The 13,912-nt window shown below is 41.4% G+C and overlaps 1 protein-coding gene across 6 annotated transcripts in view; it reads right to left on the reverse strand.

Moving 5' to 3' along the window:
- fli1 (Fli-1 proto-oncogene, ETS transcription factor) overlaps window positions 1-13,912 on the reverse strand; it is a 34,125-nt gene that overhangs the window by 17,578 nt on the left and 2,635 nt on the right. For 3 of the 6 annotated variants that reach the window (XM_014335173.2, XM_005927290.3, XM_005927289.3), the window contains exon 3: window positions 554-765. In XM_014335173.2, the coding sequence (XP_014190659.1) occupies window positions 554-765 (212 nt within the window). The other 3 variants (XM_005927293.3, XM_005927292.3, XM_005927295.3) reach the window with 3 other exon arrangements.

A 13,912-nucleotide genomic window follows, 5' to 3' on the forward strand; every position in this document is an offset into this window, starting at 1 on the left:
TGGTAAAGAAACGGCCCGCTGAATGACAAATGACAACAGCAGCAGAAGTGTCATACAAATGGGTGACAAATTAGAAGCAAAACCTGAAAATCTGCAATGAGTGTGGATCTGTTTGATCCACATAGCAGCATAATGTGCCATGGTTTGGGTCCACATGTACCATTAGAGGGAAGGGGCACTGAAAATAAATACAGCGTTTATCTGAGAGATCATGTTTATCCTACGCCGAAACATTTCTATTATGAAGGGAGGGGTCTCTTCTACGATGACAATAGCCCTGGCCATCTGGAGCAAGGAGTTACTGGATGGTTTGAGGAAATGCACTCACCACATCTCAACACAGTTAAAAAACACCTAACAGTGAATGGTACTCCATCTTACCAGGAGAGCTTGAGAGACTTGGAGAATGAAAGCCAAAGCCACACCTAACTGAAACTCATTGTGTCAATTTTGCTTTTTAATTCATCACCCGCTTGCATGTCTGATAAAAGTGCATAAAAACTCATCTCTATTAAACAATGCATGCCACAGGGTGTGGCTGTCATGTCATTACCTGGATCCGTTCATGTGCTCATATTCTCTTTTGACATTGACCCTCACTGGCTGGTTGATCCACTCCTGTTGTGGGGGTAAGGGGTTGATTTTGTGGGTCTGGCCGTAGTCCTGTGTGCCAGATGCAGTCATATCTGTTTTGGGTAGAGGGGCAGCAGCAGCGTAGGGAGGCTCAAATAAGGACTGGTCTTCACTCACCACTGATAGCGCCTCCTGGAGGTGAAAATAACAAATCCTTGGTATTTCTTTCAAAATTCTTTAATGCTTGTGAGCTGTAGAGGTGTTATAGTAGGGTTTATTCTTTCTAGCGTCCCAATTTTGCACTATACTAAATATCTTTCTCTTCTGGCTTCACATGCATCAAAGCGAATGCTTGACATGAACAAATACAACTCAAATTTCTTAGTTGACACTATCCAGAAACTTGTGATGTCAAATTTCGAATCTCTAGTGTATTTTTTGTTTACAGTAATTATGTGCAGTTATGGGTCATATCGCTGTCTGGCATCCTCGGTGGTTTGTGTTTACAAGAGTAGTGGCTGTAGCTTCCTGTTGATGTTACGAGGACTTCAATCATGCCCACAGTGGAGTAGGGGAGATGCAGATAGGATGCCACAGGGCCTTCTGGTGTAGTAACATCAATAATGACAATAATATTAATCAAAACACACGGCCAGCAGCGGTCACCTAGTGGCTCCCATATAAAACGACAAAAAAAAAAAAAAGGTCTTCAAACTAACAGTTAACAGCATCCTAATCTAATAATCCTTATTCCTGGGCTGTAATTATTTGTTTCTTATCGCCAACTTTGTAATTTCACTGCACCCTGAAATTCCCCCTGTCAGGCCCTGGTGTGGCTACCCTGTCTGGTGCTGGGCTTCTCCCCACAGCAGAAGACTCAACAGAAGCATTTGGGTCACGGCTCCAGTGACCCCCCTCTACTTTGACTCAGCTGGAGCAATGCAAGTTTATTAAAGAAAACAAACTCTGAAACGCTATGCGGCTTCAACATGCTCCTCATGTAATGTCTTGGAAGTAAAGACTGGATTATGGAGTTTGCTGGTCACATTTTAACATGAAGATGTCACCTGTTTGTGTCTGACAGGGAGCAGAGAAAGACAACGTCACCAAGTCAGATCTGTGCTCAGAATGTGTATACATGTTAACAGGAATGGAATGAGTTTTATATTAGTTTTTCCATTTATCTTTGTGGACAAGAATAAAACAAACAAATACAATGAAAGAAAAACAAAACAATAAAACTAAAGTTTAAAGTGAAATCATTACAGCCATATGCCTCTGAGGATCGGGCCTAGGTCTGATGCGCATCTGGATCTGATAGGATGTGATGGCACAGCTTAGACTGAGACGTGTCTAATCCCCAAGGACTGAATTATTTCATTCCAACATGCCAGATATCTGCCTCGGGGGGAAAAAATGCTACTTGATATTCATTGATCAATATTTCCAACATGCAGCCGTTGCATTCTCAAAAATGTTGCTTTTATGAAAGTGAAATCCTCAAGATCTCACATAACTTCACTTCTATTCACTTCTAAGGCATTTCATGCGAGTGGAAAGTTTTCACTTGCCCTCATTTCAGTGCACTTTCTTTTTGTAGGACACATTTCTCTTGGTGCAATGCATAACTAACTAATATATAAAATGCATGTATGCACATGCATTAACCTCCTAAGACCCAAACTCTTTCATGGCATGCATTTTTAATTTCTCTTTGCTATTTGGACGATTGGGACCTGATAAAGAATCACCAGATTTTTTTTGTATACCTGATTTTTGTTTCTAAGAAAAATGAGAGCCACATATGAAGACATTCGTTTTGAATTTTGATAAAACAGAGGCAGTAAAATGTCCTCGTGAGTGGATATCAGAATGTAGGATTTTGGTCTAGACAACCCAAAATGTGATGTCCACATATGTGGACGCCAGGTTCTAGGAGGTTAAATACAACAATGAAAAAAAGAGAAAAAAGGTGAGAAGACTCTCTCATCAGCTACAGTTTGAGAGCTTAATAAGGGACCTAATGTCCCAACCTTCTCTAGAACTTCAGTAATAACAATCGGGGTGTCTGTTGTATTGGTGCTTTTCTTATTACTGCAGTGAAAAATGATATGTTACATAAAACTTATCCAATGATCAGAAGAGATGTTTGATAGTGTCTGATACTCACTGCAGTGGAAAAAAATGTTAACATTTGTATGTGCCATTTAGCACCATCTGTTGCCTCTGTGTTGGTTGTGTTCACAGAACTGGATGCAAAAAATAGATAAAAAACGATTTACGGTGCATGGTTGTGGCAAATAAACCGGAGCTTTACGGGCTTTTCGCAAACTGGAATATATAGTTTTGTGTTTAACGCTGTGATGATTTGGATTAGTAAGCCTCAATGATGGTGTTCCTTTAAACGTTGAGGAAACGTCAGGTCTACGGGCTATGGCAACTGTAGACCAAACTAGGGATTTTGTAATATACGACTCTTCAGGTTAATGGGTGGATTAAAAAAAAGAGGAAGAAGAAGAAAAAAAAGGAAAAGCTGACCCTCTTAACCGTCTGCCAGAATTAGACTTTCCAGCGATTTTCATCAGTGGATCTGTCATAGTCTGAACACTGGCAGCAAGACACATTATCTGAGCAGAGCACAGCAGCTAGTTTGTGGATGATAAAGTGTAAGAGAGTGAGGGAATGTCTCATTGCAGCCTGATAAAGGGTTTGTTAACTACTATGACTGTTGCACGTTATATTTACAATGACATATCAGGCTGCACAATTGGAGCAATGATTGGCAAGTGGTGTGTGCCCATCAGGATTGGAGTACTCTTTATTTTTATTTGTTTTGTTTTGTTTTAGATAGGGGTACAGCACTCTCGCAGAAGAAGCTGAAAGGATGAGAGAACAGAGCCAATTAGGAACACACACATACTACCAGTGAGAGCTACAGGCAGCCGATTACACACTCTTTGTCTGCCTGAAATCGTCCTAAGATAAGTCGAAAATGTGTTAAGCACCAAAGAGGAACTTCTCCTGAAAAATTATAATCACACACACACCCCCAATGTCCAGAAACTTCCTGAAATTTAAAGATTTTTTAAAATTAATCCTTTAAAGTCAATTCCCCAAAGCATGCTTTCTGCTTTTTTCACTATAGCTCTCCGCAGTAACCAGACAAAGGGGAAAAACATCAAATAAATCATAGCTCAGTTGTGGATCAGCACGCACCATTATGACCATTGTGTGAGTGTGACACCTGCTGGGAACAACCTCTGTTCTGTTTACATCAGCCAAGTCTATCTCCGCAAATGCGTCACTACGTGTCTGGGAGCTGGCTGGATACTGCGTGGAATAACTCCACATCCAGACTACACGTGTATCTGTTTGGCGTTCACACACAGCCATCTACCAGGAGCCACCCACGGAGAGGGAGGGGGGGCATTCCTGTCTTTTGTTTAAGGAGGAAGAGGAAACCTGTCAGGAAAAGATTGTGTAGAACAGGAAGCTCTCATGGCTAGAGAGTCCTTCCTTTCTTTAGCGAGCATGAATGCAAGTAGCAGCCAGTCGTTTACACCAAAAGGATTCAATTATGATTGCATTAATTGTAATGCAGCTTCTTACTTTGTTAGAAAACCCAGGCTGATATAGTCATGTCCTCTTGCAGCCGTGGGGGGTAATTTACTTCAAGTGCGCTACAAAACAATCACAGCGCTGTGAGCGATGAGCGATTTCAGGCTATATGTAGACTGACATTTTGTTTGTCTGGCCAACGTTTACACTCTTCCAAAACTCACACCACACCCAGCCGCCACAAACTAGCTACTTTAAATTTCCGAAAGAAAAATAAATCGCATTAGGTTTTCTTGCAACAATAAGAGTGAATACAGATGCTTCATTCTTCCCAGCTCACACTTGTTAACTAAACGCGTTGCAGGGTGAACTTAATAGGGACTTTGCCATTCAACATCTGGTGGCTTCAGCCATAATGCATCTGGAATTTGACTGTTGGGGGGGCCGGTAGCCAGTGTTAATGTAGACCAGCGCTCAACCAGCAGCAGCACCATTTCAAAATAGTTGTGTAACTGCACGAGGAGCAAGCCAAGGTATCGTTGTGAAGGTTTGCGGTTTAGAGTGTCGCAAACCGTGCAGTTACTGTGTGAAGTAACCGTATGACAGCCTTCCTTACACTTTCACAAATCTCCCTGTCCGGCAGCGGAGGGGATAACAGAAACAACAACCAACAGAAATACAGGGAGGAATGTGATTCTTCTTCTTTTGTGGTAAATTCTAAGCCGTCAGAGTTTTTAACCTAGACGAGATCTTCGTACCGAGCCGGGCGATGTGCCACACCACTGTTGCGCAGCTCGACACATCTATCCAGCGGTACATCCAGTCATGGCTATTGCTCAGCCCCCGCTGCCCAGACTAAACCAAATCGCTGAACACAAGTATTACTTATGACTACAGGAAAGTACAGTCTACATGGGTTTGTATGAAACAATTCATCGCTCCTTTGTGCCTTTCCAGACGCGCGTAATTATGCGCTCGGTCCCCCAAATCCAAAGGGTGATCTCTGATTTAGCCTCGAATCCACACCACAGCAGTGCCCTCGCAACCAGTCAGATAATATATATATATATATATGTATATACAAAAAGCGAGAAGGATACTTTCAAAGAAAGAAGAAGGAAATCGGGTTACCCGCTTTCAGACCGACAGAAAAAAGCCGCTCATCTTTGCCTGACTGGAGATCCCAGCTCACAGACGACACAGAGGAGTATTTCAAACCATTGCTTAAAAAAAAGGAGGCGCAACTTCGAAAAAAAGCAGTCTCCCACAAAGTCATACACCCCGTTCTCCACCCTTACCTTAATAGTTCCGTCCATTTTGCGCAATTTTCAGCGGACCCGGACGATACCCCAAACATGACACGCTCCTGAATTAATTCCAGTCCCCGGTATGTGGCGGAGAGAAAGAGACACTTTTACCGGATTGCGTTTTTTCTTTCCTCTAAATTTGGGAAGTGAAGTCACCACTGTTGAGAAGGTTGAGAAGGAAGCTGTGTGTCACCGAAAGCCCTGCCTTCAAAAAAGCAGGATACTGTCCCAGAGAGATAAGCAGGGAAAACAATTGAGTGTTCGCTCCGCTGTTATGTTTTTCTGGTCGGAAATATTTACAGGATGGCTGCCTGCGTTGTGCACAGCCATTGCTGTGTAGCCTGCAGTAAAATTGTGTTGTGTGTTTTGCTTTCCCAGTAATGCCACAGATGGTGTGGAATGGTTTACTATTTCTCCGGCTTATGAATTATTCCTGCTCATATTTGACTGAGATTTTGTGGAAAGGGGTTTTACTGTCGCCGGACAATCTAAGTTATGCGATTGCATGTTTTAGAGCGCTTTTGGTTAACGCCTACACTTCAGACTTACATCTGGCCACTACCTCCGATTCTCTATAAATCAGCCTATTCTCTCTTTAAAAAAAATAAAAAATAAAAAAATGTTTATTATATACATAGTTAAAGTGATACATTAAATAAACATTGTCTTTGAACCTAGACAGATGTTGGAAACATCTGACTAGGTTCGATGTAGCTCTAAATCAAATAAGGAGAGCAACCTGAACACCTCTGACAGGAATTGTTGTAAACTCATTTTTTTTTCTATGAAGCCTTTTGTGGATTTCTATTTTTCCCTGAGACACCATTAATAAAATCCAAGCATTTAGCTCCAACCGCACTAAAATCTAAGGGTCTGGGCTACACGTGTGCGTCTGCTGTTCAGCACAGGGCTAAAAGGATGAAGCTCAGAATGCATCAACATAAGCCCACTAAAAATGATTATTATTATTCGATATATTTACGTTTTTGTCATTTTAATCATAGCTTTTTAAACTCCAAACTTTCTGTTTTACTCCATGTTTGCTTAAGTCTAAAAAAGAAACCCCAGATCCCCACCCCCACATATATTTCCTCTTCTTTTACCCCACGAAATTCCTCCTCATCAATTTAGACCCAATTTCAGGCACATGCTAGACGAGTAACCAGGTCTGAATATGAGCAGACTAATAACACTACATTTGGTAATTCTGAAAGACGGGACACATTTACATCCAACAAAACGGGTAACTAACTTTAGAAGCCTTTAAAATGTTCACCTTAACCAAGGTTGCGCAATTGCAGGAGTCTGAGTACAAAATAAAATAAAATGAGAGACTTTCTTTGCTAAACTGAATGCACCTGGTTACGGTGTAATTAAGATAATAATGATTATGAATATTCTTGTGATTTTGAGGGCTGGTTTCGCTTTGAGGATCGGCCTCAGTGTGCACAAAAAAGAAGCTGGGAGCTGCTGCCAGCGAAGACTGGCAGCAGGGCCGGCCTGTCTGCTCTCGGCTTGGGGGTCTGGTGAAGCTGTGGGCCCCCACCCTTGGGACCACCACATCTGGATCCTGCTAAGGGTCAAGGCTTCTCCTGCCTGAGGCCAGTTCAGACTCGTGTAATTAAGGGAGACACCTTGTTTAACTCTTCAGTGACTGGCTTGGGTTGTTTTTTGTTATTCTTATACATTCCAAAGTCTAAGGTTTTCAATTTTTTGTTGTTGGGAGACTGGTGATAAAGGGGGGAAATTAAAGAAGTACTTAAGCTGCGACCTTGAGCAAGTGACTTACTATAAGGTTTTATGATCAGCAATAAAGAAACAGATCTCTTCAAACACTCCATCCCACCAGTGTGTGATGTGCATCTTTGGATTTATGTCACTTTCCATTAATAAAAATACACTCATCCCGCTGTGGTGCCAAAATCAGTTTAGGTACCATAAACAAACGAAATATCTTTGGAAACAGAGCTGCAAATTTCCAGGACATTATCAAATGATGCAACCCCCCCCCCCCCCCCCCCCTCCTGCTTAAAGAAAATAAAATAAGTGATTTTGGAAGTTAACAACATGTCCTTCTGATTCAAGGCCATAACCTACCTGCCACTCTGATTTATCAAGAAGACTGGGGGGTTGGTGGTGGCAGAATCTACATAGATCATAATGAATACTGTGGTAACAAACATTTTGGAAGGCCAATAAACAAATGCAAGTTGGTTTACACAGCGAACCACAGAACATCTGGCTTGACGCTGGAACTAGACAGCCAGACATTTCTTCTTACACCACGAGCCAGTAGCTCCTCTGTCTCTCCGCTGGGGCAACGAGCCAGAGGTGGGCGGACACTATGGTGAGTTTATGTTCTGCAGCTTTTCAATTGTTAGGCCCATCCTTTTTCTTTAGCTTATAGAAGGATCTGCTGAGATTTGTCTTATAGATTTGTGATTTACAGTTAGTTAATGAGTTCAATTGAGTAATATGGTTATGGAGCGAAGACAAACAGTCTGTAGAAGGAGTGATAAATCACTCCATTATATATATATATATATATATATATATATATTATATATATCTATATATATATATATATATATATATATATATTATATATATATATATATATATATATATATATATATATATTCTATATATGAAGATTATTCTTTAACAATTTTTAAACACGAGTTCGCTACTCTTTGCCCAATGGTGTGCACCTGGAAACCCCATTTGGCTATTCTTGAAGTGGGAAATACATAAAGCGGGCCACTGAGTGTTGTGAGAAACACAACTGTTCTCAGAGTGTTATTTCAGCGAAGAAATAGTCCCGGTCCATGCGAGTCTGTTGGGGTTGCTGCTTATTAGAATGCAGACTTGTATTCAGATCATTCCTTCTCTGGGGCTAAAAGACAGCTCGAGTCAAAATACTGAGGGCAAAAAGTGGAGTCTGCAGCACATATAAGCACGAACTGTCTGGCCCCTCGCTCTAGGCCATAATTAATTTGAGATTTATTTTTATTGGAGAGTTCCAGTCTCGCCTGGCCTTAACCAAACAAAACCAAATGCTTGGCCGTGGATCCGCTTGAATGGGGAATATTTCTTTTTAAATTTTCTATTGAGGCGTGCCACATTCAGACCAACATCTCTTTGAGTGCGAGTGAGCCAGTGAGTGCTGGACTTGCACGCAAAAAAAAAAGAAAAGAAAAAAAGGCACAGGCTCACCCTCAACCCAAACAGGAGAATAGTAACTGTCATTCAACAAAGAATGGGATTAAAGCAAACGTAAGCAATCCGGGCTGCAAACTATAAGAGGCGAGCAAAATTGAAAGTTAACTCCCGATATCAACTTTTCTCCCTCACTGATCTCCTCTGTCTCACTCCCTCTTCTATATATATATAATTTTTTTTATTTTTTATTTTTTCTAAGGGAGCAGAAAGACTCTTTTAAATGCGTATTTTCTCCTTAAACATTCCCTGCTATTTAACTCTTTCACAACAAATCCGGAGTTGTTCTGAGCCCCGAAACGCAGGATCTCTCAGCAGTGGCACAAACGCCGTGCCTGGATGAAAGCAGCCCTTATTCAAAAGGGAACGGGTCTTCAAAACATTAACAAGAAGCCCGTGGGAAAAAAATACCTTGATTATGAAGATATTACAGCAATTTTGCTGCTGCACAATGACTTATTTTAATGAGGCGCAGCCACCCAAGTTTACTTACACTTGTTGACATCTTCTAGTCTTACACACACACACACACACACACACACACACACACACACACACACACACACACACACACACACACCTCAACCAGCAGCAGCACCATTTCAAAATAGTTGTGTAACTGCACGAGGAGCAAGCCAAGGTATCGTTGTGAAGGTTTGCGGTTTAGAGTGTCGCAAACCGTGCAGTTACTGTGTGAAGTAACCGTATGACAGCCTTCCTTACACTTTCACAAATCTCCCTGTCCGGCAGCGGAGGGGATAACAGAAACAACAACCAACAGAAATACAGGGAGGAATGTGATTCTTCTTCTTTTGTGGTAAATTCTAAGCCGTCAGAGTTTTTAACCTAGACGAGATCTTCGTACCGAGCCGGGCGATGTGCCACACCACTGTTGCGCAGCTCGACACATCTATCCAGCGGTACATCCAGTCATGGCTATTGCTCAGCCCCCGCTGCCCAGACTAAACCAAATCGCTGAACACAAGTATTACTTATGACTACAGGAAAGTACAGTCTACATGGGTTTGTATGAAACAATTCATCGCTCCTTTGTGCCTTTCCAGACGCGCGTAATTATGCGCTCGGTCCCCCAAATCCAAAGGGTGATCTCTGATTTAGCCTCGAATCCACACCACAGCAGTGCCCTCGCAACCAGTCAGATAATATATATATATATATGTATATACAAAAAGCGAGAAGGATACTTTCAAAGAAAGAAGAAGGAAATCGGGTTACCCGCTTTCAGACCGACAGAAAAAAGCCGCTCATCTTTGCCTGACTGGAGATCCCAGCTCACAGACGACACAGATGAGTATTTCAAACCATTGCTTAAAAAAAAGGAGGCTCAACTTCGAAAAAAAGCAGTCTCCCACAAAGTCATAGACCCCGTTCTCCACCCTTACCTTAATAGTTCCGTCCATTTTGCGCAATTTTCAGCGGACCCGGACGATACCCCAAACATGACACGCTCCTGAATTAATTCCAGTCCCCGGTATGTGGCGGAGAGAAAGAGACACTTTTACCGGATTGCGTTTTTTCTTTCCTCTAAATTTGGGAAGTGAAGTCACCACTGTTGAGAAGGTTGAGAAGGAAGCTGTGTGTCACCGAAAGCCCTGCCTTCAAAAAAGCAGGATACTGTCCCAGAGAGATAAGCAGGGAAAACAATTGAGTGTTCGCTCCGCTGTTATGTTTTTCTGGTCGGAAATATTTACAGGATGGCTGCCTGCGTTGTGCACAGCCATTGCTGTGTAGCCTGCAGTAAAATTGTGTTGTGTGTTTTGCTTTCCCAGTAATGCCACATATGGTGTGGAATGGTTTACTATTTCTCCGGCTTATGAATTATTCCTGCTCATATTTGACTGAGATTTTGTGGAAAGGGGTTTTACTGTCGCCGGACAATCTAAGTTATGCGATTGCATGTTTTAGAGCGCTTTTGGTTAACGCCTACACTTCAGACTTACATCTGGCCACTACCTCCGATTCTCTATAAATCAGCCTATTCTCTCTTTAAAAAAAATAAAAAATAAAATAATGTTTATTATATACATAGTTAAAGTGATACATTAAATAAACATTGTCTTTGAACCTAGACAGATGTTGGAAACATCTGACTAGGTTCGATGTAGCTCTAAATCAAATAAGGAGAGCAACCTGAACACCTCTGACAGGAATTGTTGTAAACTCATTTTTTTTTCTATGAAGCCTTTTGTGGATTTCTATTTTTCCCTGAGACACCATTAATAAAATCCAAGCATTTAGCTCCAACCGCACTAAAATCTAAGGGTCTGGGCTACACGTGTGCGTCTGCTGTTCAGCACAGGGCTAAAAGGATGAAGCTCAGAATGCATCAACATAAGCCCACTAAAAATGATTATTATTATTCGATATATTTACGTTTTTGTCATTTTAATCATAGCTTTTTAAACTCCAAACTTTCTGTTTTACTCCATGTTTGCTTAAGTCTAAAAAAGAAACCCCAGATCCCCACCCCCACATATATTTCCTCTTCTTTTACCCCACGAAATTCCTCCTCATCAATTTAGACCCAATTTCAGGCACATGCTAGACGAGTAACCAGGTCTGAATATGAGCAGACTAATAACACTACATTTGGTAATTCTGAAAGACGGGACACATTTACATCCAACAAAACGGGTAACTAACTTTAGAAGCCTTTAAAATGTTCACCTTAACCAAGGTTGCGCAATTGCAGGAGTCTGAGTACAAAATAAAATAAAATGAGAGACTTTCTTTGCTAAACTGAATGCACCTGGTTACGGTGTAATTAAGATAATAATGATTATGAATATTCTTGTGATTTTGAGGGCTGGTTTCGCTTTGAGGATCGGCCTCAGTGTGCACAAAAAAGAAGCTGGGAGCTGCTGCCAGCGAAGACTGGCAGCAGGGCCGGCCTGTCTGCTCTCGGCTTGGGGGTCTGGTGAAGCTGTGGGCCCCCACCCTTGGGACCACCACATCTGGATCCTGCTAAGGGTCAAGGCTTCTCCTGCCTGAGGCCAGTTCAGACTCGTGTAATTAAGGGAGACACCTTGTTTAACTCTTCAGTGACTGGCTTGGGTTGTTTTTTGTTATTCTTATACATTCCAAAGTCTAAGGTTTTCAATTTTTTGTTGTTGGGAGACTGGTGATAAAGGGGGGAAATTAAAGAAGTACTTAAGCTGCGACCTTGAGCAAGTGACTTACTATAAGGTTTTATGATCAGCAATAAAGAAACAGATCTCTTCAAACACTCCATCCCACCAGTGTGTGATGTGCATCTTTGGATTTATGTCACTTTCCATTAATAAAAATACACTCATCCCGCTGTGGTGCCAAAATCAGTTTAGGTACCATAAACAAACGAAATATCTTTGGAAACAGAGCTGCAAATTTCCAGGACATTATCAAATGATGCAACCCCCCCCCCCCCCCCCCCTCCTGCTTAAAAGAAAATAAAATAAGTGATTTTGGAAGTTAACAACATGTCCTTCTGATTCAAGGCCATAACCTACCTGCCACTCTGATTTATCAAGAAGACTGGGGGGTTGGTGGTGGCAGAATCTACATAGATCATAATGAATACTGTGGTAACAAACATTTTGGAAGGCCAATAAACAAATGCAAGTTGGTTTACACAGCGAACCACAGAACATCTGGCTTGACGCTGGAACTAGACAGCCAGACATTTCTTCTTACACCACGAGCCAGTAGCTCCTCTGTCTCTCCGCTGGGGCAACGAGCCAGAGGTGGGCGGACACTATGGTGAGTTTATGTTCTGCAGCTTTTCAATTGTTAGGCCCATCCTTTTTCTTTAGCTTATAGAAGGATCTGCTGAGATTTGTCTTATAGATTTGTGATTTACAGTTAGTTAATGAGTTCAATTGAGTAATATGGTTATGGAGCGAAGACAAACAGTCTGTGAAAGGAGTGATAAATCACTCCTATATATATATATATATATATATATATATACTATATATATATATATATATATATATATATATATATATATATATATATATATATATATATATATATATATATATATATATGAAGATTATTCTTTAACAATTTTTAAACACGAGTTCGCTACTCTTTGCCCAATGGTGTGCACCTGGAAACCCCATTTGGCTATTCTTGAAGTGGGAAATACATAAAGCGGGCCACTGAGTGTTGTGAGAAACACAACTGTTCTCAGAGTGTTATTTCAGCGAAGAAATAGTCCCGGTCCATGCGAGTCTGTTGGGGTTGCTGCTTATTAGAATGCAGACTTGTATTCAGATCATTCCTTCTCTGGGGCTAAAAGACAGCTCGAGTCAAAATACTGAGGGCAAAAAGTGGAGTCTGCAGCACATATAAGCACGAACTGTCTGGCCCCTCGCTCTAGGCCATAATTAATTTGAGATTTATTTTTATTGGAGAGTTCCAGTCTCGCCTGGCCTTAACCAAACAAAACCAAATGCTTGGCCGTGGATCCGCTTGAATGGGGAATATTTCTTTTTAAATTTTCTATTGAGGCGTGCCACATTCAGACCAACATCTCTTTGAGTGCGAGTGAGCCAGTGAGTGCTGGACTTGCACGCAAAAAAAAAAGAAAAGAAAAAAAGGCACAGGCTCACCCTCAACCCAAACAGGAGAATAGTAACTGTCATTCAACAAAGAATGGGATTAAAGCAAACGTAAGCAATCCGGGCTGCAAACTATAAGAGGCGAGCAAAATTGAAAGTTAACTCCCGATATCAACTTTTCTCCCTCACTGATCTCCTCTGTCTCACTCCCTCTTCTATATATATATAATTTTTTTTATTTTTTATTTTTTCTAAGGGAGCAGAAAGACTCTTTTAAATGCGTATTTTCTCCTTAAACATTCCCTGCTATTTAACTCTTTCACAACAAATCCGGAGTTGTTCTGAGCCCCGAAACGCAGGATCTCTCAGCAGTGGCACAAACGCCGTGCCTGGATGAAAGCAGCCCTTATTCAAAAGGGAACGGGTCTTCAAAACATTAACAAGAAGCCCGTGGGAAAAAAATACCTTGATTATGAAGATATTACAGCAATTTTGCTGCTGCACAATGACTTATTTTAATGAGGCGCAGCCACCCAAGTTTACTTACACTTGTTGACATCTTCTAGTCTACACACACACACACACACACACACACACAACACACACACACACACACACACACACACACACACACACACACACACACACATTGCAATAAAGAGAAATACTTAATGGCTTCAGCCACAGACA

This window comes from Haplochromis burtoni, unplaced genomic scaffold (genome assembly GCF_018398535.1).
Source record: "Haplochromis burtoni strain Fernald_Lab_line unplaced genomic scaffold, NCSU_Asbu1 Contig_88, whole genome shotgun sequence".
In the NCBI taxonomy this organism is placed as follows: domain Eukaryota; kingdom Metazoa; phylum Chordata; class Actinopteri; order Cichliformes; family Cichlidae; genus Haplochromis; species Haplochromis burtoni.